We start from the raw sequence: 26,945 nt of genomic DNA, 5'->3' as shown, positions 1-26,945 counted from the left end.
GGAAGTGAAACTAAGAGAACTAAATGTAGATGCTAATGAGAAATATAGGAAAGTTTTCCATTTAAGATATAAAGGATTCTAAAGAAAGGAGTCACCTGTACAGTCCCTTCCCATGAACCTTACTCAGTTCAGAGAGAAGAACCCTACAACCAAAGCAATCTCAGGCTCCATCTATCCAGGTTTCTGGAATTCAGAAACAAGTATAATCTCTCTCAACTGTTAACCAATTTCTTACAGTAATAAAATGGTCTCGCTGCTTCTGCAGCTACACTCTAATCCCTTAGGGAGTCTTCACAGGATGAGGGCCAAGTTTTCAGCAGAAAAGGGCCTGAATTGAAAAAAACACCACCAACAAAAAGCCAGCCCTTCTCCATCAGCAATTCTCAAGCTCTCATAGGGAGCCCCCTGCTGCTTTGTCACAGAAATTGTGTACCATCTACACAGTATGGGGTATGAACAAAAACTTCCAACATCTCCAGTTTTTAAAGAAATGGCACCAAATCAATCATGTAAGAGGTAAGTTTAGAGGCAGCTTTTCCCTTTTGGTACAATAAGAATCTGTGGGGCTAAAGGGAAGAAAGGATAAATTCTCTATTGCCAGGTAAATACTTAGCCATGTCCATAATGATTTTGTTACCCTATCAGGGGCTATCTGATCAATTTAAGAATATGACCAGCATGGCATACTGTACACTATTGTGATACACTAGAAAGCTAGATGCACGGTCTGCACAAAAATAAACAATCAAGGAAGAGATTGTATATGAGTCAAATATTCCATTTATATAGCTAAAAATAAAAATAAAATAAAATAAAATCTACCACATTCCACTGCATACCCATCAAGCAAAAATAGTTCAATTGCTCAATATCTGATAAGGCAATCAACTGCGTTTTCAAATACATGGGATATAAATTCACTTCTCATAAGACATTTGCTGTTTAGGCTATTCAAAGCACTTATGATGAATCTTCATTCACAATGTTTTAATAAATATTGGAATCATTTTCCTTCCAATAGAACAGCTCCATTTTACAGGTGTGATAACTGAGAAACCAAAGGGGACGCTTTCCAAGGATACTGTTCAATAGGCTGTCATAAACCAGAATCTAAACCGGGCAATTTCTCATCTCAGTTTCCGAGGCTAGCATTCCACATCAATATAGAATAAATTTAAAGAAGGACAAGAGAAATCCTTTGAATTCTGAAGTTCTTGGCATTAAGTCACCTCTGATTTTATTGATCTGTCTGCCTGGAATGGCTGGAGAGCCTGCTTCAATATGAATGCAAAGTCAGAGTTGCTGCCTGCTAGCTGAACCCTCTTTATTTAAGGAACACTGACTTCTCTGGCAGTTACAAGTTCTCTGAGCCGTCTGCCATCCCTTCCAGCTGAATTTCATTTTGTTTGATTCTAGCTGGTCCTACATAAATATTTTATCATATAAAAATGCTCCTGATTCTTTCGCCTTCTAACTTGAAGGGGGGGGAGACCCTATATGAAAATGATGGGGATGCATGCAAACAAGCAGTGGTTACATCAAGCTGTGACTGAGAGCCATATAGGGCAAATCTTTTGAAATCAAGCAGCAAAGCAGAATCAGAAGAGGTCGGCTGAATAACCTACTAGCAGTTGCTAACAGCAGTATCATAGGATATAGAGCAATCTGACTGGCTGTGACCAGTGGTGGTCTCCTTACGTGACTATATTTCTGCAGGAGAATCCAAATCAAGAGTTTTAAAACACATCTGAACCATGCATTTCTATGGGCATCTCCCCCACCACCTCCTTGCAGTTCAGATGCCCTGATTCCAATGTAGAGCTTTAGTTTATAATAAAATGATCACGGATTCATTCATTTGCAGCCCCTTCAAAGCCCTTCTTGGCTCTGCTGGAAGATTTTGCTTTCTGAAACAAGTATTCCAACAGAGTTCCAGCATATTACTGCTGCCTGCTGTATAATTAGCTACAAACCCACAGCACAAAACTACAGGGATTTACAGGTGCCCTGGATTCTGCTTTTCCTTCCCCCTGGAATCAGCTAGTCTTCTCTGACAAGAAGGGACCTTGGGCTACTCTAATGATATATTGAGAGTTTTAAACTCGACTCTCCAATCTTACAAGTCTAGAGTGCCAAAATAACACAGCAGAGACTAGCAGCTGAGCCATGGATACAGGAAAGCACTTTGGTAAGCACTTAAACCTGCTGAGAATCTTCTCTTCTCCCAGATGCTTGCATCTTATCAGCACACTACCCTGAATGAAGGAAGCAAGCACTATAGGATTTTATTTATTTATAGCTCTTTCTGGCCTGCTAACTACAACCTAGTGCTCCTGCTGCTAAAAAATGCTACAAGTTGGGTGACTTTTGAGTGTCTCGGTATGATCCAAAGAAGAGTCTAATCTCTGGGTGTCAAAGATTATCAGAATTCTCAAAAATGGCAGCAGCTGCTGATTAGTCACATGGAAGGCTTCTGATTCCTGAACTTCCTCACAACCTTCTTCATAAAAAGAAGGTCCAGAGGTCATCCACTGACAGCTAAACATTGAAGGTGCCAAGCAGCCTAAACTCAGTCATGACTAAAACATGTGCTATCAGGGGAGAACACAGCCGACCTCTTCTGGATGTGAGACATAAAAAAAAAGTACTTGAATTAAAACATTATAACAAAGAAGGCCAAGTTCACAAGGAGCAAATAGCAGAGAAGGCACAATACAACTCAACTAAAGCATGGATTTCCATCTAAGAAATAGGTGGAAATAAACACCAATAGGTCCTCACCCATTACATATGTATAGAAACATACAAAATATACTTCCATCTCTTGCATCAATTTGATGCTTATTTGAATCACAGATAAAGTTTTTAAAAAATAAACTATGTTTGTTAATGTGTATTTCTCCTGAAAATCATTTGAAGTTATAAATTTTAAACTCCCCAACTGTCATAATATGTACAGCCATATGCACAGCCAGAGTTTATGGGAAAATGTACTTTATATATGTTTGTATAAATATAGCTATATTTTAGAATATCAAATATATAGGCTGACTAAACAACTTATCAGTTTCCAGATTATTCTCAGTAATTTAATATGCCCAAAGCTAAGTGAAATCTTGAATGTCCAATGATTCGATGACTTGTCCAAAATAAAGACATTCAGGATGATGTTTTAGTGTAACGAGCGTTTCCATTACTAGTGCAGTGAGTGATAAACTAGGGTTTCAGAATGGGAAAAAAGACAGGCACACACACCTCAGGCTCTAAGCCCTGAGCCTAACTGGAGAAGAAAAAGGAATGCTTAACGATATAGTCTGAGCTCCAGGATCAATCCACGTAAAATACTGGTGGAACTCACTAAAGAGCTGGGCTGATGGAATCTTAGACAACAGAATCAGTCCTGAAAATCTGGGTAATAATAAAATGTTCTCTTTGTACAGACCAGCCGTCCAGACTATTCCTGCAACAAGAAAATGACTGAAGAAACTCATTCACTTTTCCTTTAAAAACCATTTGCTAACTGGTTACAAGCCACTTTTTTAAAAAAATGTTCCCTCCCCTCAAAAAAAATTCACATACAGTAGGACATAGCCTTTAAATGCTAAGAAGATAAAGAAAAACACACATGTCACATATATATAGGTTTCCTATTATGCTTAAGTCAGGAAAATCTCTACTTCTACTAATATTCAAGTGAAGGTAGTTTAAGAAGAAAAGGGTATATTTACACCAGGAACTTCCGAGTGAAGCTCTAATAACTGGATCCTCTGGTAAGCAAGACCTAGGAATGCCAAATAAATTGCAACTACATTTCCCAGAAAAAAACTTGGAAGCCTTGAAAAGATCAAGAAGAAGATAACATACCTTGACTGAAGCCTACCTAGCAAGAAGGATGCAGAAAGTCATTGAAATTAGAAATAGTTTTCAATTAGCAATCATCGCGCCTCGGATAAACCTCATTGGCTACGATACTGCCACTACGCAAAGCTTGAGATTAGAAATAAGCTGTTTAGTCATCTGCTTCTTTTTCTGAAATATTGAGAGCAGTATTAGGAAAAAACACAGTCAAATTATACTGAAACACAGAGTAACTAAATGTCAAGTATATGTTTTAGTTAAGCAAAAGGAGTAAGTGCTAGAGATCTGTTGTACAACATTATACCTAGAGTCAATATTGTACACTTAAAATTTTGTTAAGAGGGTAGACAGATCTCATGTTAAGTGTTCTTTCCACAGTAAAATTAAAAAACTTTAAGGTATTAAAAAATCTCGAGCAATACAAAGTCCTATAATTAATTTAAACAAAAGTAAAAAGTTAGCAAATATGTTAGCTACCCACTAACTGCCCAAGTGTGCTAAAAAAAAGGGGGTCCCTTCGCCCTTCCTAGAGGCTGCTCCAGTTATTTTGCAATGGAAATCGCTTGTGTTTTGCCTACATCCCCCAAAATAAAAACATGTCCTAATGGGACATGGGTCTTCAACCCAAACAGTATCAAAGATATTTTCCTGAAAAAATACTCTGCTGTTGTCAGTTTGCAGGCAGAAAGCCATGTTTCACCCTAACCCGTGAGGTCTAAACCACTAGTCAAAAACAAACTGCAGGAATGGAATTCTACCAGGTGACCCCATACACAACAGGAGACTGCAGTCTTGCTTTGATAACATACCTTAGAAAGATATTCACTTCTTAGGACTTGCTGGACATATTTAGTTTTCTTCAAATGAATGCCTGGCTAAGAATGCGAAGACCAATTGCCAGGGAAGGAAACGCAAAACTTGGTTAAAGAATATGTCTATTTTCTTTCCCAAGAATTTTTGTTTGTTAATCCCAACTGGGAAAAATATCATAAAATTCTGTTTTGTATTGATAAGTAAAATATGTATATTCATGTGCCTATTCTCTGTTCTCATTGAATATTTTTTAAAACATGCATTAAATGTCACAGCAGAATATCTATAATATCAGGTGTGGATAATTCCTGTAACTACTAAGAACAAGCAACATAAAAATAAGAGGTTTTTGGTTTTTTAATTCCTCCAAGGGGTACTACTTTATGAACATAAAACGAAGAGGACTTAGTATGATAGTCCTAATTAAATTTTGGTCTAGTATTGAGCCATCCATGTGGCTAGGAAGATTTGAAATATGGCTACCTGTATCCAGACATGCTTTAAGCATAAAATATACATAAATTTCAAAGACTTAGTATGAAGAAAGATATCTTATTAATAATTTTTTATTACATATTGAAATAGTGTCTTGAATATAACAGGTTAAATAAAATGTTATTAAAAGTAATTTTATCTTTTACTACACTTTTAAATGTGGCCAATAGAAAATTAAAAATTACATATGTGGCTTGTATTATACAGTAATCCCCCTTATCTGCAGTTTCCCTTTCTGTGGTTTCAGGTGCCTGTGGTCAACCAAGTTCTGAAAATATTAAATGAAAAATTCCAGAAATGAACAATTCATAAGTTTTAAATTGTGCGCCATTCTGAGTACCTCACGTTACCTCATCACAGTCATTGTCTCATCATCACAAGAAGGGTGAGTACAGCACCCTTCTAGTAAGATATTTTGAGAGAAAGACTACATTCACATAACTTTTATTACAGTATGTTGCTATAATTGTTCTATTTTATTATTAGCTATTGCTGTTAACCTCTTATTGTGCCTAGTTGATAAATTAAACTTTATCATAGATATGTCTGTATAGGAAAAAGCAGTACACACACACACACACACACACACACACATATGATTGTATGTGTGTATATAATGTATATAATATATGGTTTGGTACTACCCATGGCTTCAGGCATCCATGGGGGTCCTGGAATATATCCTCCATGGATAAGGGGGATTACTGTGTTTCTGTTGGACAGTGCTGGTCTAGCAGTAGTGATTCTCAATTGTAGTTTTTCATCAGAATTATCAAAGCTTTTTCAAAAAGTGGTCCTCTGGACTCCGGTTCAAAGTAAATTAGAATCTTGGGAGTCAGGGCCCCAATATGTGCATTTTTATGACATTTCCTAGATAATTCTGATAATTATTAACTTAGAGGTTAGTGGACATAATCGTGTCTTTGGCGCCTTAAAGGACTGGGAGTGGAATGGACACTGGCAGATAGTCTCCTGTAACTTATTTCTGTAGAATAAGAAACAATGTGCTTATACTAATTAACTGCTTGTTCAAAATAGTAAGAATAGAAAATAATAATAGTACTGGAGTTAGAAAAAAAGTTGAAACTTGGCTCAAAAGTAGCTAAAACTAAGAGACTCTAGAGTTCTTTTGTAAGGTAAGCAGGCCTACTATATAATAAAGAATTTGGCCTTTGTCCCTGGTTCCTGAGAGAGAGGTTAAATCCTTGGAATTTCTCAAGTAACAGAAGTGTCTTCATTATTCATGGGCACCTTGGATCACACCTGAATTTATGCTGAGAGATGAAATAACTCAGGACAGCGGTTGCTCACTAGGAAGAACCAACCATGTGATTAGAGGGTTGGGGGCTTTGAGCCCTCTGGACCTCTGCGGAGGGGAAAGGGGCTGGAGATTGAGTGTAATCATGTGGCCTATGATTTAATCAATCATGCTGTTGTAATGAAACCCTGATAAAAATTCTGGACACTGAAGCTCAATGGAACTTCTTGGTTGGTGAACACATTGATATGATGGGAGGATGACATATCCTGAGATTCCACAGAGGAAGAACAGAAGCTCTGTGTTCAGGACCCACCCAGACCTTACTCAATGTGTCTCTTCATTTGGCTGGTCCCAATCTATATCCTTTATGATAAAATTGTGATTATAAATATAGTGCATTCCTGAGTTCTATCAAGTAAGTTTTTCTAATGAGTTGCTGAACCTGAGGGTCAGAGGAGCCCCCAAATTTGTAGCCAGTTGGTAAAAAATGTGGTGGCCTGGGAACCCCCCCTGTGGCCCCATGTGATGTAGGAGTAGTTTTGTGGAGAACTGAGTCCTGAACTTGTGTCATCTGCTCTAATGTGAGGTGGGCAGCGTCCCAACTGAACTGCAGCACACCAGCTGGTGTCAGAATAAGGTCACAAATCCAAATCGTAACAAAGACATTTGTAAGAGAAATCAAAACCTTCTAAAGTTCAAGGTGTGATAACTGAATAAATTAGACGCTAAACTGAATATATCATTCTGTGATTTAATCAGGTAACGCACTTTATGTTCCTAAACTAACAAGGACTTTAGATCTAAAAAAAGCATTAAAGTAATTTTTACATTTTTTTCTGGTTGTCAGAAGATTATTTTATCTTTCCTCCTTTATTTGCCCTTATCTTTACCTTCAACTTTATACCAACAATGATGATAATAATCCAGCGGTGTATAATTTTACATTCGCACACCCAAGGAAGACTTTCAAGAGCCCACAGAATTACAGTCTGTCCAAGTCTGGTCTTTATCCATGGAGGTGCATATACCTCAGATGTTGGGAGGGACAAGTACACAAGTTTTGAAACCATATCAGAAATAATTAAGATTCACACCCTTGAGATAGAAAAGCAAATAAGATTTCTTAACAGTTAAGAAGCATTTCTCTCATTTTCCAGTCAACTATCCCTCACCAAACTGGACACAGATCCGCAAATAAAAAAGTAGGGCAGGGAGAGCAATTCAGAAAGACAAGGGGAGCGATGAGGAGAGAAGGAAATCACAAGCAGCTCTGCGGCCTGACTACAAATCACTGCCCAAAGGGAAGAGATGTGGAAAGCAGGAAGGAAGGAGAATGTCCTGAGAATTACAAAGAGCATTAAGTGTAGCTTGTAGTTCTCTACAATTATTCAAGGAATGCAGGAAAAGAAAGACGACTGAGGGCTGAGCCCATGTGTGCCATGAGTACTTCGCTGCTCGCTGAAGGACAACCATTCGTTTCCAGAAAATGAGATTCTGAAACCCATGGAGGCAAAAATGTACTGAGAGGTGCTTGCGAAATCAAGGACATATGCTTTTCTCTGCCAGCCATAAGGTATTTTTGAGGTAGAGAAGTGAAAGGATCTTCTGAGACAAAGGAGAGAAGTACTTTTTCTGAAGATGCCTCTCTCTGTTCATCTGCTGACCTCTGCTGGATCAACAGTGGCATCCAGTGGCCAAAAGTCTCAGCACAGACTCCTTTGTCTCTAGGAAGGGTTTCTACTGCTTTGGGTGAAGCAGCAATTCAGAACAAAGCTATTTCTGGTGTCTGTAACGAAGGGCCCCCAAAGACACAGTACTTTGTAATATAAAGTGAAGAACCAAAGGCTATAAAGAAGAAATGAGGGGGGCAGCTTAAGATTGGCTGTGGTGTTTATATTTCCTGTGGTATTACTAAAAAGAATAAAAATACAAAAGGGGATGAACATATGTGTGGGTGGAATTCCTAGGTTTTCACTGCCTCAGAAGAGTTTAAAAATAAATGAGTATACTACAAGATAAAGTGTTTTCATTTTAAAACCAAAGCAATACTGAATTAAATTTCCATATATACATTTAATTTTTTTAAGGACTTAGGAAGGGAAAATAGTGGAATTAGCATGGCTTAATTATGTAATTTACTTGAATTTAAGTTTGCTTCTGGAGTGTGATTTTTAAAAACTGACTGCATGTCAACTGCTAAATTCAGGTCTCTGTTTTTAGGAAGATAATGAAATAGGATTAGGTATAACCTTAACCCATAACAAACACATTGAAAAGAAAAGCATTCCACCCAAGATATTTTTATGTTCCACCTGCTAAAAAAAAAAAAAAAAAAAAAAAAGTGATTTTCTGGCAAAGTTCCAGCAAGTAAAATGCTAGTAAATTCTTGCTAACTTTTTAAAAAAAGAAAGAACTATGTTTCCTCAGTGACATAATATAAGCAAAAATTAATGAAGTAATCCTAAATTTTTATCTTAATTAGACCATACTTTATCTCTTCAGGTCAAAGGTAAAAAAAAAAAAAAGTGGGCAGAAGAGGCTCTCATGGTTTAAATTCGTTCATTTTCTGCTGTACATTTCTAGCTTTAAAAAACATGGGGTTGTCATCCACATTAATCCCCTTAACTGTCCTGATGGAGTGCTGGCTGGCTCAGGTGCACACACCAGCTCCGACTCACCTGTTTGGATGAGATGTGGGCAGCATGAACTGGAATTCCACCACGCAGGTGTTGTCCTTAAGCTGGCGGTGTTGTACGCTGTTAAGTTCATAGGCAATATAAGCCCTTCGAACATACACCTGGTTAAAAAGTAATCCTCAGTAAATACACTTTAAAAACAGAAGCTAAGAGATGGTTAGCCCAGAAAAGAGACAGTCTTGAAAAGAGGTATCTATCTGAGGCAGAAGGTGGTGACAGAAGTCTCAAGGCTCTGTATAAAAATACCCTGTTTTCACTAATAAAGTTGGAATCTTAAAACTATACCCATGGCTATAAATGGAAACAAAACTAGGCTGACTCTGCTGGATACCTCTAGGTGTGCCATAAACCTTTCACATTAAACTAAACTCAGGAGGTTTGCTTTTTAGTAAAAGAGAGCACATAGAACCATGACTAATAACTCATTACATGTGATCATTTCAACAGGAGATAAAAGCAAGCATGAGAAAATGAAAGGGACTGACTCTGGACCACTTGAGGAGTAAAGATAGAAGACTGAAAGAACTGCAGTACTGTCCAACCTTTTTACTATCTTGTACCTTTATTTTGTTGTTTAGCTTTCCCATTGCCTGAAATCAATTTTAGGCAAAAGCAGTAAGGCATAATTTGATATATAATATCTCAAACACACTACTTGACTCAATAGTTAAGAGAAACAGCAACAGGCTACATCTCAGCAAAAAACAGCAGTCCAACCTTGCACACTTCATACAATTTACCATGCACATAAAATGCTACATGGAATTCTAACGGCATGTGAGGTACATAAGGAGACTTCTCATTAAATGGTGTGAAAGTACTGTTAAACACTTAGAAATTTTTAAAATTTGGTATCTACTGAGTGGGATACATTATATTCTACCTACAGAATACAAACAGGGTAACTCAAAAGAGCTTGCAACAGATTGTAGGGATGTCATATTACATAAGATCATCTAAAACGCCCCTTTTCCTCATCTTCAAAAAACATCCACTTGGCAGTTTTACAGCAGTATTCAGGACCTGCAGTTTTGTGCTTAATGAGGTAGTGAGCTGAAGTGGAAACAGAAAAGTTTGTGAACCAGATTCAAACGCAAACTCTTCCACTTATTGTCTGTGTGAATTTAGACAAGTCACTTAACATCTCAGAGTCTCACTTTCTTCTTACTTCATGAAACAATTGTAGGATTAAATGAGAAAAATAAAGCACCTAAAACATAATTCATTAATGTTATTACTTTTTTTCCTCATGATGAAATATCTCACAAGAGCTGCTTGACAATTCAGAATATAATTAAAATCCATTTTATTGGCCCAAATCACAAAATGTTACATGTTCTGAACAGCCATATTTTTTTTTCACTTATTGTGTTGTAGGGAATCCTAACTCATTATGAAATGGGAGAACCAAATATACCTAGGAAGTAGACTACTAAAAAATGCTAGCAGCAATTTTCCTGTGATTGGACCCTAGATGCTGGTGACTAGTTCAGCAGAAACGCTTGGGTAAAGCTAGATCACAGTTCAGCATTAGTTTCATGAGAAAAGACGACTCTACTCTTAAGAACTTTAAGGCCAAAGAAAAAGAACTGACACAATAGCCAAATAGAAAGAAGAAATCAACTAGAAACCAAGAAAAATGTCATGTCCTATCATGTTACTAAGAAAACTTACCTCCAGAGCTGCCATTCTCACCACCTGGTTGCTGTGGTAGAAGAAGTTTGGCAGGACATCAAAAATAGATGTTTCAGACAAGATGAGTTTCTGGAAGGTACAAAGACAAACTTAAACCATTACAGTCAAAGAGAACAATTCCAATGGATAGTATTTAGGATTTGAAGTATTTTAGTGAAACTTAAGAATTTTGTCTATGAATGTCATGTACAAACTTACCTCCTTTGTGCTCAGCTTCCTTAAGCTACAAAATGGGGAAAATAATAATACCTATACTTACAGGCTGTTGTGAGCATTCGGAGTTAATAATTCATAGAATGTATTAATTATATGCATTATAGTATTTATGACTATTATTACCTTTCTGACATATATCTGTACTCAACTTCTTAAATATTGTCTCAATACTCCACTATGGTAAACCATAGAACTGAACCCCAACTGAAGCCCTTTACTTCAGCTATGAACCAAATAAACAAAAACATCCTTCTTCCCTCTCTAGATTCCCCAGAAAGAAATCTGAGAGAAAGCGTTAAGATTCCCTTGGCTAGATATATGTTCAGGTAGACATATAGAAAGTCATTTCTGAGAAAATGATGTTGTTTAAAAAATAATAGTCCTTATGTTCAGGTAGACATATAGAAAGTCATTTCTGAGAAAATGATGTTGTTTAAAAAATAATAGTCAAGGTCCTTCCAATTAATAAAATTAGTCAGTACTCTTACAAAATTTGCTCTATATAAAGCTTAATTAACAGTAAGCATTAAAATAAAATGAAAGCACAAGAAGTAGTAGACTTCAATAGGACACTTCTATCAAGGCAGGCCTATTTGATTTTTAAGCTAAACCACAATTCTAACTGCATTTTTAATGAAAAAATATTCATAAGTATAAATCATTTTAGAAAGTCAAGGTATAAAATTTCATTACACAAAAAATCAAAATTGATTGATTGATTACTCAATTAAACTATGCTAAGAAATAAAGGGAACAAGAGTACAGAGAGGCACTCTTGGTAGAAAAGGGCTATAAGTATACCTGCAGGTTTTCAATGCAAAACTGATGTCCGTACATGTCAATAGCAGATAGGAAGATAGACTCTACTTGGTTATGGCGAAGCTCATATGATGGCAAATGGGAGGCAATAAGAACCTAGAGTGAGAGCAAAATAAGAGGCATAAGTTCCTGTGGGAGTGATTATTCTAGGCTCCTATTAGGCCACTCTGATACAAAAGCAATAAATATAAATCTCTAAGTGCAGGCATCAAAGATAAAACAGAGACCAAGTGAAACAACTTCTAGGTCCTGTAATATAAAGCCAATGCCACCAATACTGCATCTCAGTTGACTCTCACCATGATTTGCGTTGTGGGCAATTTCCCATGGGGGTAGGGGGAAGGGAGAGAAAACAGCTTCAATCAAGTTCCATCAGTGCATGTGATTTTACCATTGCAAAGCTTCTAGTCCTCTGGACTGCTTGACTAGCTGTTAATTGGGAATCAGGTCTGGCAGGGAGCAGCTGTGGGAAAGGCAGATGCAGCAGAGCTAGCCTTTTGCAACTCTGAAGTAGAAAGAAAGACTAGGAAAAACTGCTCGGACAGCCCCAGGTCCTCAGTATCAAGAAAGAGGCTTTGGGATGTAACACCAATGCATGTGAGGAGCAGGGAGAGTGAAAGTAGTGTCACAAACAAACACGGTAGGACCTGAATACTCTCAGCAGGTCACTGAGAGGTTCAATAACTTTGAGTAGTTCAGTGACATGGATACAATTGTAGAGAAAGCAGAAGGTCACTGAACAGCTTCAAATGCTGCTTCCCTGTCAGTGCCCATGGACTGAAACACAAAGGGAGCGCCAACTCTGGGCTTCCCTGCTGAAACCTTTTGGAATGGAAATGAAGACTACAGGGTGAAACTAACTGGACTTCTCTGGGGTTGTTCTGATTGCTAGCATCCGAGATTCATTTCATTATCTTTCTGCTTTCCACACTTGATTTTTCCCCCATACACTTAAAAGTTTTCACCTGCTTCTAAGCTCCCTTTGGGAAGTAAGGAATGTTGAGCCTATTGCCTTCCTCCACATGACCCTGATTTACCATCACAGGGCTAGCAGGAAGGTGGGGAATGATAACAGGACTTTATATGGGGAAAGGACTCCTATTTTAAGGAGACTCAATGTTAATCTTCTCCTTTCTCTTTATACAAAACATATCCCACATAAAAACATTTGTTCTGAGGGCAATGGGACATAAGGCGTTGGAGTAAAGCTCATTGCCCAACATATAAAAATCATTCCTCCTTCAAGAAATCAACAAGCGTCCTTACCTGGCGTGCTCGGAGTGCCACTTTAGCATTGGTGGTCTTACTGAGTTGAGTTAGCTCTGTGAGGATATTCAGCAGCTCATCAGTGAGCGTAGGGTCCCGGCCACACAACTGATCCTAATTGTTTATGTGGAAAAGAGCATACACATCCACATGAGAAGAAACTGGGGTGGATAGGACTTTGAAATGGGGGAAAGGGAATAAAAACAAAGTAAACATAGCTGGACTAATAAAAAAATGCAAACTTGCTGGTATTTGTTTTGTGTTTTATCCCAAACAACGTGGTAAAGATGATCCCAGAGGAAGTTGCTGCTAGGGGAAGAAGCCTAAATCCGTCACTCATTCAGATTCAACATTCTGAATGTATTTTATAAACCAACACTGTACTTTTAACATGCAGAAGAAATCATCAGAGACCATTAAAATGGGTCAAGGGATTCTGAGTAAGAAATAACAGATGATGTTTTAAGAGGTTTTAAATAATACAGGGACTAAAGGCTTCCTGTTCCCTCTCCCACTTTAGAGGGGAAAAAATGGCAAAATGTAAAGCAAAAGGAACCACTCTTGGTGGTTTTCATTCCACAAACCAAATGTTCAGCATCCCAGGGGTGCAAAACAGAAACACAAGAACAAATTATTCACTTATAAACACACACTAAATAAAAACACCATCTCATATTCTGAGAATTCTATACCCGAAATCATTTATCCTCTTGCTGTACCAAGAAACATTCCACAGTATCTAAACATGGTGAATCCTTAGATGGATTAGAAGAAAAAACGCAGATCCTACAATACAATCCATGGTTTACTCAGCACTGGGTCGTTCCTCTTCTAAAAATTAAAAATTGTTAAGAAAAACCTCTATCATATTTTGAGAAAAGTATTTCTTCTCCAGTGGAATGTCAGTTTATTCCCTAAATTCATCCCCGTAATTTTCATCTAAGCTGAAAAATGGCACATGCAGTTTTCATAAAGGTCTGTCCTTTTTGAAATTTACAGAGCTATTTGTAGTAGTTCTTAATACCACACCACATAAAATATACACATTTAGGTATAGCTCCCTCTACTTGGGAGTTTGAAATAATTGCCTTTATATTTAGTGAGTTTTTATTTTCCCCTTACTATCAATAGGATATGAAAGACGACCAGATCCCAAAAGGCTTCCTGTCGCTGCTTTTTAATCTCCTCCGTACCTTGATTACTAGCCATTTTCTTCAAGAATCTCCATTTCATACTTTGACTCTTCTCAGGGAGAGTCTTTATAATCCATGACCAGAGCTGCAGAAATAAAAGCTTGGGACTTCTGGCTTTTGGAGCAGATATGCATTTCCCAAAACACTGTTTCTACAATCTCTACTACTTTCCATGTCACAGGGTAAATAGGTTTTTTTGTTTTGTTTTGTATTTGTTTTTTAATCCTCACCCGAGGATATTTTTTCCTTTGCTTTTCAGAGAGAGGAAGGGGGAGGGAGGGAGAGGGGGAGAGAGACAAACACACATCAATTGGTTGCCTCCCGCACTCGCCCTGACCTGGGCCGGGATCGAGCCTGAAACCGAGGCACGAGCCCTTGGCTGAAATCGAATCTGGGACCCTTCAGTCTGCAGGCCGACGCTCTAATCACTGAGCCAGACTGGCCAGGGTAAAAATAGGTTTGAAGTGCTCAACATCACTATGCTGGAAAGGAGGCTTCTCAAACATTTCAAAGCAGGAAATGCTTTCTGGTTCCTCAACCCACCAACCAGAGGTCTGCTGCAACTGTACAGTCGTAAAACACATGATATGATTAATAGTTAAGAAAGTACAAGTGGGTAGTGTTTTCACCTATTTAACACAGAAATTCACTCATCTGAGTGGGAAGAAGGAAAGCTGCTATGAAAGTGACTGTAAATCCAGGGTTCGGCTGAGCATGCAGTCACAGACTAGAGGACCTATTCCACCTATCCTAAGGCACAAACTTAAAAAGGAGGGAGAAAATGCAACCAAGCCTCATCTTTTATTGAGAACCAGCAAACAAAATAGAATTTCAAGGGAACAGAGGGGGGCAAAAGGAGGTTTACAGTTGTTCGTACGAAAAATAATACAATAATTAATAAATAATAATAACAATAAACTTTCCCGTACTCACAACTGTAAATCTACTTTTGCCCCACCCTGTATATAAAATTACTAAGAAAAGACCATAAAAAGACAGAAGGAAAGAACAGATAGATAACATGGGTAGGGAAATCAAGGTAACTTTTTCTTAAAGAAATCCTTCTTTACCTATTGTTACTAATAGAGAAAACATTCTTTTCTGAGGTACTCACTTCAATCATCAGAATGACCCAGTGAAATATTTAAAAACCTAAGATATGTCTTGGGTAATGCTACTCTACAAACAGCCAGACTAAAGTCTCAACATTAACAACAAAAGCCAATATGATAAAATGAGAACACTAGCCACCTACCCAACCTACTTCCTTGAAGGGAAATCCAGGTTTATCTTTTGAGATTAAACTAAAATAAATAAGTGAAAATAAAGTTACCATCTTGCTTAACTACAGATCCTGTTCTAAGTTAAAAAAACAACACACATAATGCCCAGCTGGGCGTGGCTCAGCGGTTGAGAGTCGACCTAGGATCCAGGCGATCGGTGTTCGTATTCCCGGTCAGGGCACATGCCCGGGTTGTGGGCTCGATCAATGACTCTCTCATCATTGATGTTTCTGTCTCTCTCTCTCTCCCTCTCCTTTCCTCTCTCTGAAATCAATAAAGATATATTTTAAAAAAAACAAAAAACACACACATAAAACCACTTTTTTATTTCATCTTTCCACTGTGAGACAAAGGGAGTGAGAAAGGGGGTAGGGAGAAAAAAAACTATCTGTAGGAAACTGTAACTGTACTTATGGAGATTAGAAAATATAATAGGTAAGTATTTGTTCAGGATCACCAGATGACAATCTTCCTGAGCTCCTTGTGATAAAGTTCAGAAACCAAACCTTTCTGGGATATGAAATGTATGAACAACCACTATTTCCATTAGTTTATCCTGACTTGGCAATTTTCCATTCAAATATTATTTTCTCCATTGTCATCATTAGCACTTAAGACAAAGATTGGCAATAGAGTAATCTTTCCAACCCAGTCTCATCCTTGACCTAGACACAGTATTCAGGTACTTAAAAAAACAAACAAACAAAAAACCCACCAGGGAAGAAAGACCCTTCTGTTCATCAGAACCACCCATCTGAAGATACAAACATCCAAAAGGAAGTTTAGGGTCCTCTAGCCTAAGAGACAGGCTTTCTTTGGACAACTGGACAGCCCAATATCACCATCTAATCCTGTGAACATTTTGTAGCAATGTGACATTAAATGGTGACTATGTCAGATGTTTATTGTAAAGCAGCTCATTTAATAAACCTACTCGCTGATTTTGGGATTACAGGTCACTTTCATAAATCTTCAGGCCCAAGTGTAAATTATTATTCAGTAATGGTTAAGATTTGTACCACACAGTTATTGCTTGTTTTCATTCTTAACCCTGATGGTGGCTAACGATGGGGAATTATAAGAAACATGCTTAAGTGTCAAAACCCTAGCCAGAGCCATGCAGCTGACTACCAGAAGAGCAGAAGGTAGTCCAACTTGATCTTAGCATCCTAAGATGTGAAGGCAATTCAAAATGAAAAGAATGTGACCTAATGTGTAATGAGCTCAAGACATTAACTATGTTTAGCTGGGTGAGGCACTAACCCCAATACCAGCAATGGACTTGTAGCTTCTTCCAGTCACAGCTGGACTTTTTGACATTCCAAGGATGTCATGGGACAGGTTTAACACGAAATCAATATCACACTTATTCGGTAAACTGGGTTCACTGAGAAGAACATTCTTCTTTACCACACATTGGACAAATTATTTGCAGTCATGTTATGAGGAGGAAGAAAAGGCGCTGATCAGCATTTTAAATGATCCCTGTCTAAACCAAACCAGAGGCTCATAGGCATGGCATTACTCACAAGGAAGCATGGTTTATATCATGTTCATGTGGACCATACCAGAAATAAGATATAAGTAGTGAAGGGACAACTACTCAAGTAATGGCTATCTAGACAGCTATGAAGATGCTGATACTTTTTACTGCTACCAAATTGCTTATTTGGTTAAAGAGTATCCTAAATATCTCTAAATAAGTATAAAAAATGTTCTTAGCTTTTTCCTAAAAAATTAAATTTAATAAATAAGAAGTGTTTTCAAAACAATAAACTTACTGATAGTCTTCCGGACTTTGTTTTCAACTGTGGCATAATATTCCTCAAAATGGAGAAAAGTTGACAGAACTTTAGCGGTTTACTTGATATTTTGCTATTCCGATAGGGTGAAAGGTTAGAAGAAATATGCTCATGAGTCCTTGAGGCAAGTTATGTTAACACCTGGAAGGGATGGAGGCTTCCTTGGAGCAGCCTGCATTCCGTAACACTGATTCACGGAAGCTGGGATTCTCTTGATCCCTCACTCTAGGTTCAAGAGCCCCCAGAAATCATCATCTAGCTCAGCAAAGCACACCATCAACACTTCTACATCTAGAAAGCAGAGATTGGAATGCCGGGCACAGAACCATCAATCAGGAAGCCAAGGTAAGCAAAGAAAGTGAAACCAGTTCAGAATACAAACTAGGATTCAAGTGCTGCCATGTCCAGGAGATACCTGTAACAGACAGTAAGACCTACAGAAAGAGTAATCCAAACAACTAAAACGGCTTTTACCAGCTACCACCAGTAATGCTGATGTGGGGTGGGGGGACCTGACCACTGCCAAAGAAGGAGAGAGGGAGCCCCATGTCTGGTGTTCATTAATATCAGATCATATAGGAGCACACTTTGCGCTTTTGTCCCTGCTCTTTAAGTCACTGCTCGTGGGCACGCAGCTCAATCACGTCAATTAATTTCTTGATTTCCAAATCTCTAAAACAAGGTGGAAACAGCTGGTATTTCAAAAGAAATGTAATGATGTGAAAGCCTACAGATTCTCCTATGGTTACTGAGTTTTGTTTTCTTTTTTAAAGAAAAATGTGAGATGCCAAAATGAAGAAAAGGACAAATCCATCTTTCAGGTTCACATCTTCAAGCTGCTTCCTCCCCCCTCCTCCCCCTCTTCCCCCACCCCTACCCTCCCCCTCCTCCTGTTCCTTCCCTCTTCGTCCTATTCCTGCAAACCCAAACACTAACAAAGTGCTCAGCCTGCTGGAAAGAAAGTTTGGGCACTAGCCACGCAGGTAAGAAGTAATCAGGATGACAAGGTGGGGAAAAAAGGAACAGCAGCAAGCCGGAGCCCCATTGGCTTCCGCTGGTCCTGGCTGGCAAGAGCAGAAAGCAGGCCTCAAACCAGCTCTCTGACAGGGCCCAACGCCTCGGCAGCACCCCCGTGTAATTACACACTTGAGTGACTGGACTCTGAAGAAAATTGAAGGCCTGAGCTCCGAACAGCTGCCATTTTCTCTCTCCATCACACCAGCGTGATTACTTGAGAAATGAACAGCCCCGGCTCAAAGCTACTCCAGAATTCTCAGAGGAAATATGGCTCCGTGTTCCAATAATGAGATTCTTAAGGCAAGCGTTACTTACAATCACTCCGCAAAAGGAGCGAGCCGAGCCCCTATATCTTACAAATTAGAATTTAAGAAACCCAGCGACAGTCTTGGACGATCATTACTCTTCTGCTGCTCCAAGGATTCTGGGCTTTGGTCTATTTTTAGTGCAGAAAACTGTTAAGTCCTTAAAAAGGTAATCATAATAAAATGAAAACTCACTATAATTAGCTTCCTAAAAAAAGGCAAATTCCACCCCATTTTAGGGTCAAACTGACAGATTCCTCCACTCCCTCATCGTTACCCTTTCTGCCAGAAAGTCTTGGCTTTATCCAAATGAGAATTAGCAATCTTTGCATTAAAATTAAAAAAAAAAAAATCTAACTAGTCTGAGATTTCTTCCATCTTTTGATTGAGAGGAAAAAAAATCAGTCAAGTTGCCACAGATAATATCACTTCTTTGTCAAAACCTGTCACTTGGGGAAACTGAAATATTAAATAGTGCTGATATATATTTTTTTCCTTTCAAATTCATCTCCTGGTTTCCCCACCATCTAGCCATTCTAGGATAGCAAAGGTAATGAACTCACCCTGCAATTAGATACTTTTAAAAGTGGGCATTCTAAAAAAATGTTATATCCTCGAGAGTTAACCAGCTAGGCAGATAACTGAAAGTACCGCTGTTGCTAACCAGAGATGTGAGGTAATAGATAGTTTCCCTTCATTCTGAACTATAAAATAAAAAACAGCAGTGAAGATGTATAGTTTTTCCCTCCAAGAAGGAAAGATGGAATTAAGGTACCAAAAATGCCGATTCCACAGTGGGACAAGAAAGGAAACTCTAGAAGCCCAAGGCACTCTAGTCCCCCCAAAAATACACACATGCAGGAGCAAGGCAATTGTTCATAGGGTGGGGGACTCTAAGAACAGCCCTATTGTTCTCTGACTCCTAGCATTAACTCAACCAGAAAAATCTAAGAGGGAAGGACTTACAAATCACCTTTAAAAACCCCTAAGTCCACTAAAATTCTACCCACTAGTCAAATGTACGTGAGTCCTGTTCACATCTACTAGTCTCACCTCTCATTCCCACTTTCTACTAACTCTCATACTACTAGGTTATAGGGACAAAAGGATGTATCTACTCCCCAAACAATACTCTCACCTTAGATTTCCATGTAAATAAAACAGAAAGGGACCAAGAAGATGCAGAATAATTTAAATGTCTTTCTTGGGGGGGGCGGCAGTACTGGATATCTAACAGTTGTTTTTTGCTTTTAAGTTTTGGACATGAGAACCATTGCTGATATTCATGGAACAAATAAGAGTTATAATGAAAACGTACATGGGCTGGATAGACTAAATTTTAAAGCTCCTGTCGCAAGTGACAGCAGGAATGAAGCAGCACAGGACATCTCCAAGTAGAGTCAAGAGATTTGAGTTCCTGTGCATGACTATATGCATATCAGTCAGATCAGTTCTTTCCTGACTGGAACAGTTTCCTTCAGGTCAAGGACACAGGCAGATGTGAGAAATTGTTAATCCACAACCCGAGCCCCACTTGGCCCACAATTATAAAAGACAGGAGCTTTTCCTCTGACCACAGCCATCAGAAGGAGTAATAGTTTTTCCATATCATTAACCATCCTCGCAGGTTCTGAAAAACTACTCACAATAAGCATTGTGACCAGAAGATTCTTCTTGGTGACCTGGGCGTGAGAGAAGATATAGTTCAGTACCGCGTTCATGTCACTCTTATTCTCCTCCCGAAGGGCAAACACACATTTTTCGTAGTGACCTGCAAGCAGCAAAAAGAATTGGTCCTCACCCATGTATGAATGTTCACATTCACATGCTATTTGCTTTTTAATGTCTATGATTCACCTGATAAGCTGTGAGAAGAAACATCTTAAGAATTTTCTTGGAGGAATCTGGACACAACTGGAAGTGTGGTTTAGTCAAAGGAACACTGGACTAGAAGTTAGGCAATCTGATATAAGACCTGAGCTCAAAGCCTAGCTCTGCTGCCAATTTATTATGTGCTCCTGGGAAAATCACTTTACCTCTCTGAGTCTGATTTTCATTAAAAAAGAACTGAGAGGTAGAGGAGGGTGTACCAAGAGACTAAGGGATTGGGAATAACTCCAACCCCCTACCCTTACTATAAACTCTCTCATTTAGCTTCCTGGAAAGATTTCTTTACAAAAGAGAGTTCTGCTGCTTAAAATGGAATGTCAATACCATTAAACCCGATGATCTTTAAAGCCTACTCCAAGTTAAGATTCTGTTTCCATGTTTGACTCACTGAAAACGTTTCACCTAACTAGAAGGAAGAGTTTTAACTAAAAATAAAACCACGCAAACTTATCAAAAACCACAAGAAGGATGGCTGCTACCTCCGGAGTCAACTCCCTTGTAAGTCCATGAAACAGCTAAGAAATGCATAGGAATTCCAGATCCAAACTAAGGCATGGATCAAGGAGAACCATGCATTAAGTCAAAAGGTCTGCAGGGAGAGCACTTTTGTATATTTCCACAGGCCTTTCATAAGGTCACCAGGGACAGGTTACTTCTGGCCAGGGACACTATGTTTTGCAAGAGAAGCATAAGCTTCAGGTATACTGTAGTGATATCTACCATGGGATATAAGTAATAGTCACTTCTTTAGGAAAAGCTTACTTCAAAATTAAATTTCCAAGTAAAAGAGAATTAGTATTTGAGTAGTCTCAAGGGTGAGAATTTTATGAAATCATGAAAATGCTACATGATTATCGCCTCAATTCAGATTCCATGTTAGATTACAAACAAAAGAGTGCCACTCAAACTACATTACCATGAATTCCTAGAATACTGAGTATATTCAACCAGAGCAACTCTGCTTTTATCTGTTTTAAATATTAAATATTGATGTAAGATTTTCTTTTAAAAATAAAACTAAATATATTGGGAAAACAGTGGACTACTATATCTAAAGAGCTGCCAATTTCATAAAAGACCCATTTAGAACAAAATGGAAGCTGTTTAAAAATCAGATATCCTATATAAATTCATTTCTCCCAATCAAGACTTCTTGGTAAGAGGAATTACTGGGACCAAGGGAAATAAAAAGAATATTTACCCAGGGGAGAGGCAGCAGATATACTAAGCCAGGGGTGGGGAACCTTTTGTCTGCCAAGGGCCATTTGGATATTTATAACATCATTTGTGAGCCATACAAAATTATCAATTTAAAAATCAGCTATGAAAAAAGCTCCTACATTTATTGAATTTTGAGTCCCACCTGCAGTTGCCTCAGCAGGGCCAGACCAAATGATTTCAGCACCCCCTGGGCCAGACGTTCCCCACCCCTGCTTTCAAGGATGTAAAGGGAGCAAAAAAGATAAAAGAAAATGTTAGTTAGTATTTCAAAGTATATGGTGTTTCAATGCCATCTTGTGGCAGGAAGCAGTATCAGCAGTACGTAGCTTTAAAATCTTAGCCAGATTTTACATTTTCACATTTGGAGACTTTATACATCATTTAGTGAAGCTCTTCAGAGAAAGCCAAGGATAAATTCCACCTAAATGATACATTGAAAAGTAGTGGAAAATCTGAACCTTTTTCAGATGCCTGTGGTTCAATCCATGGATTAGCTGCTGAGAGCCAAGCTCTTAAGATAGGGTTTCTCAATTTCACCCTGGTCATGATTCAACCAACTCTCTCTAGACAAGGTCAAAAAGACATCAACAGGGAATGCTAATCTCTACTAGAAAAATTACCTCAGTGCTTTCCAAGAAGCACATGGATTCACAATCTCATCAAGCTGTGTTTTGTTGTTGTTACCTCCTTGGTAGTAATGGGATACAGAGGTTTAATTTTTAAGAGAGTAGTGAAAGGAGGAAGCGTTTGTTATGTGTTAGCAATGGCAAGTGTTAGCGAAAGGAGGAACTGGCTCAGCTGTTGCACAGTCCTATAGGGAAACATTCTCAGATTCACAGTCCTCAGGAAGAGGCTTACCGTTCTGGAACTGTGTCTCTACTCGCAGGTACTGCCGCAGCAGATCCATTACCACAGCCTTCATGTGGCCTCGGATGCCACTTCGGTACCTAGGCAAACAGAACAAGTCTCCACTGAAAAACCTGACAAGCTAACACTATTAATAACAGACTATTAAATAATAAACCCAGAGCCCAGTAGACTTTCCACTGAATGGCTTTCCCTCTGAATATATGGCAGGACGGGGCCAGTCTAAAATCAACTAACCAGATTAATTCAAATCCCAAGCCTAAAAGAAATCTGGCTACAGGCAAGATTTCTTAATAAAGCAAAACAGAAAAAAGATGAACAAAAACCAAACCAAAACCCACTTGATAGCCCTACCTAACAATACTCTGGTTTAGATCCCACCACTAAGTAGAAATGATCACCACACCCATGAAATGGCTAAGAGATATATGAAAAATTTACGAGTATCTTCCTTTAGTCCAATTGTTGGCTCCATAAGCTAAGAAAAGAAATGTTACATTGGGCCCTATGCCAGAAGAAAAATTGGGGGTTTCATAAAAAATGCAAGAAAAAATAAAATGAAATTTCTGTGCCTTAATAATTGTCAGCAAGATGTAGAATAGAAAGAGGTTATCACAAATATTGAGTATAACAGCTCACAATTCTAAGATATTTAGAAGATATAAGGTATTTTCTATGATATAAATGCTTTCTAATTTATCTAAGTCAAACCTGAAGTACATCTCTTTGTGACTACTTAGAAGGAAGGTGTGAGGATGAGTAGGTCTGGGAATCTGGAGTTACATGTAACTACCTCTGCACCAGCTGGACAATGCTCTGAGTGTTCATGAAGAAGACTTCCCGTTCAGATTTCCGGTTCAGTGTAGCTGCATGGCTATCTAGGATGTTGGCAATCTATAGCATAAGAAAGAGAAAAAAATGAAGCCCAACCCAACAAAGGGGCCCAAAGCATTAACCTGTATAACATCACCACTTGGAATCAACTTAATTATGACATGATAATTTCTATCTTTTATAAGTTTGGGAGCAGCTAAAAGTTACTGGGCATGGTTTAGGGCTTGTGTTAAATAAGCAAGCAACCTTTATTTCTTTTCACTCTTTCCCAGATGAACTAATGAGTGCATCACAAAAACTACCAGAGGCCATGACAAGCAAGAAACGCCAAAGGTAATCCCCACTTGCCTAGCTCTACTCCTTACATGTAAATTTGTTTTATAGGCAAAGGATAAACATGCTGCTGAGGTGATAAAGATGTTTTTGATAATAAAACTCTGAATATCCTTCTACTTTAAATTCACAAAAATACCTCTGATTAGGGTATAGTCCCAGGAACAAACCTCTGTGGTGTACACAGGCAATATCCTTTTCTCATAACCACAGATACTTTACATGTCACATACAGTACTTTAATTACTGGGCTTGTATTCTGAGGCAGTTTTTTGAAGGACACAATGCTTAAAACTGTAACAGCACAACATCCAGATAGTAAAGAGGAGCCAAACAGGAAAGAATCCTACAACATGAACTCCAGAATTGGGAGCCATTAGAAGTTGATAGTGTTGCTCTATAAATACCTGCTGGCTGGGAAATTGACAGAGGACAGATGTGATGTTGCTAGCATACTGAGCCATTTCCTTCTTGATAGACTTCTCCACGTTGGGGGGGATGCGGCCAGAGACACTGGTCATGATATCTTGCAATTCTAGGAGAGGTAAGGAGGGATCTCTGAGGGTCTTCATCAACCGCTCTACCCAGTCTTTTACCTAAGAAGAAGGAAATAACAAAATAGGAACCAGACAAAATTAACACAATAAATAAAATGATATATCCAAATTCACTATCATATAGTACTTACTTTGAAATTGCAATAAACACATCTAACACTGCCCTTGTTCTCTGGTTTAATTCCCAATGTGAAGTCAATGACGTGGATAAGCAGCAAGGATTTAAAGACTTCAAATCCCACAACTAAAGGGGAAAAAGGTCCATCTAAAAAAATCCTTATGCAACTTTTAAACTATCTTGGAGAACAGGTGCCTTACCTTATCTGTACATCCCTTCCCCAAGACAAGTGATTCATACCCTGCTGCTAAAGAAAGGATCTGGAAGGCAGTATCCATTCATCACGTTGACCAAATTATCCAGGACATAGTGGAACACTCGATGGAGCTTCTCGCCTCTGAGTGCTGTGCTCTGGATTTGTGGCAGACTACCCGTGTGAAGCTCAGCCTGTCAACCCCAATGAGAAATCAAATCATCCACTACCCTTCTATGCAGGGTGCAAATATACCATCGAAACTTAGAATCATCATTCAAAAATCAAGACATCCCTTCACCATTCCCAGCTATGAGGAAATAAGTCAATGGAGAAAGCACCATGAAAAAAAAAAATCATAGAATCTCATAATCATAGTAACTCTACTTTCATAATAGTATAAGCACAAAAATAAGGCATAAGATGGGGGGGGAGCTTAAGAAAAACTGGCAAACCAAGCATTGAAATCATTTGCCCCTTCAAATTACCCCTATCATGTAATTAGCTCTTAGAATGCAATATTAAAAGCCCCTTCCTACTTACCTGCTGGACCTTGGTGGGGTTATCCAATTGCATTTTGGCTATTACACAGCCAGGGTCAAGAGCTGCTCCAGGCCGCTTGACATAATGAATACAGCCAGACTCAACAGCTGTTAAGGTCATTACCATCTTCATCACCTATAATAAAAAACAAATAAAATTAGAATTTAATCTCTCTTTACACAGATGAATGATTTAAGGAGGTCAGTTTTTCCCTCATCATCTAAGTTGGACTGTTATCTTATTCAATCCAGAAAAATGGAAATCTATCACAATCTCCAAGAGACTACCGAGGACAGCAATTAGAAAATCTCTCAGGATCTAGCTTTAGGGATTAATGACACCTACTGACATTTCTTGCTTTTAATGCTTAAATCCATTTTGCCATAGTTTGTTTTCACTTGTTTTGTACTTAGGAGTGATGAACAATTCAGCCTCTTCATAGCCTCAGATCTAACATAAGATACTCAGGCTAAGACCTAAGAGTCATTCTTTACTCGTCTTTCTCCCTGATCTACTAATTATGAAGCCCAGCCAAATACATCTTCTAAACCTCTCTTGAAAATTTTCTCTTGCCAGCGGTCTGGTTTAGGCCCTCATCATTTCTGGCCTAGAGTACTTCAAAAACCTCCCAAAAGATTTCCCTACCTGCTACACACCTCCAACAAGGACGTTAGAAGAAATCATTCTAGAACCCAAATCTTGTAATAACACTTTTCTATGCAAAATCCTTCCATGACAGTCTAAGCTTCTTAATATGTTTTATAAGGTCCTTCATGATCTCAAATTCTGTTTACTTATTTAGCATCTTTGCTTGCCATTTCCTATTAAACCTTAGTCCATCTTTAAACAGTACCAATATGCACTTGCAGTTCCCTAAGTATACCATGCCCTCTTGTTTCTGTGTCTTTGTACATGGCTGTTCCTTCACCTTTAAACATTCTTCCCTGACATTCTGCACCTGGCCCATTATAATCTATCTTTCAAAACTAAAATCAAAGTCCTCTCTCTCAGGAAGTCTTCCCTTACTAGCCACCTACATCCACCCAGCCCCACACTGACTTGGGTTAGGTGGCCCTCTACACTCTGAGCTTGGCTCTATCAGAATCTGTATTTTATTACTTGTCTGTTTGTGGCCCCCCTCTACCTATCATATTTTTCCTGTATAATCAGCACTTAGCACAATACCTAACACTCAATAAGTACTGGTGCATAGTATCTATTTTTAGAGCTAGAGATTCCTTATCTGTCAAAGAAAAACTGTGAGCTTTGTATTTGTTGTTAAAATCTCAAGGTTCCTAGCCCCAATTAAACTAAGTGATGCTCTTTCCTGTCTACTTTCTATTTACTTTCGGTTATTCTTCAGTCCTAGTCCATCCCAGACGATCCCGTTCCTACCTTCCCTCCCATGAACCAACAGTCCAATCACCCCCCGACCTCAATCTCAGCATAGCACTGGCCAGAAAACACATGGCCTCCATCCTCCACAATGTACTGGATTAACTTCCCAGCAGACGGTGAGCGCATCACTGAAGGGTCATTCTCCTTCTCAAACACACAGGTTTTATTGCCAATCGTGATGCGGTATCTAGGAGACAAGTGGGGGTATATAAGCCAATAAAGTACCTGAGGTCATAACAGAGAATGGTAGAATAATGTCAATCTTTAAAAAA

General features: G+C 38.6%; 1 protein-coding gene and 1 pseudogene across 11 annotated transcripts in view; both read right to left on the bottom strand.

Annotated features, from left to right (window-relative positions):
* ACACA (acetyl-CoA carboxylase alpha) overlaps window positions 1–26,945 on the bottom strand; it is a 219,909-nt gene that overhangs the window by 107,717 nt on the left and 85,247 nt on the right. For all 11 annotated transcript variants that reach the window (XM_087826242.1, XM_016210681.2, XM_016210686.2 and 8 more), the window contains 11 exons: window positions 26,710–26,860; window positions 25,276–25,410; window positions 24,780–24,926; window positions 24,272–24,460; window positions 23,491–23,591; window positions 22,689–22,777; window positions 20,366–20,490; window positions 13,120–13,233; window positions 11,836–11,949; window positions 10,798–10,887; window positions 9,106–9,224 (listed from right to left, as the gene is read on the bottom strand). In XM_087826242.1, the coding sequence (XP_087682368.1) occupies window positions 9,106–9,224; window positions 10,798–10,887; window positions 11,836–11,949; window positions 13,120–13,233; window positions 20,366–20,490; window positions 22,689–22,777; window positions 23,491–23,591; window positions 24,272–24,460; window positions 24,780–24,926; window positions 25,276–25,410; window positions 26,710–26,860 (1,374 nt within the window). The remainder of the gene's footprint in view (window positions 1–9,105; window positions 9,225–10,797; window positions 10,888–11,835; window positions 11,950–13,119; window positions 13,234–20,365; window positions 20,491–22,688; window positions 22,778–23,490; window positions 23,592–24,271; window positions 24,461–24,779; window positions 24,927–25,275; window positions 25,411–26,709; window positions 26,861–26,945) is intronic.
* Window positions 3,880–3,989, bottom strand: LOC148091286 (U4 spliceosomal RNA; annotated as a pseudogene).

This window comes from Miniopterus natalensis, chromosome 17 (assembly GCF_054644295.1).
Source record: "Miniopterus natalensis isolate mMinNat1 chromosome 17, mMinNat1.hap1, whole genome shotgun sequence".
Lineage (NCBI taxonomy): Eukaryota > Metazoa > Chordata > Mammalia > Chiroptera > Miniopteridae > Miniopterus > Miniopterus natalensis.
The sequence above is the reverse complement of the archived record's forward strand: the minus strand, read 5'-3'. Positions and strand labels throughout refer to the sequence as shown.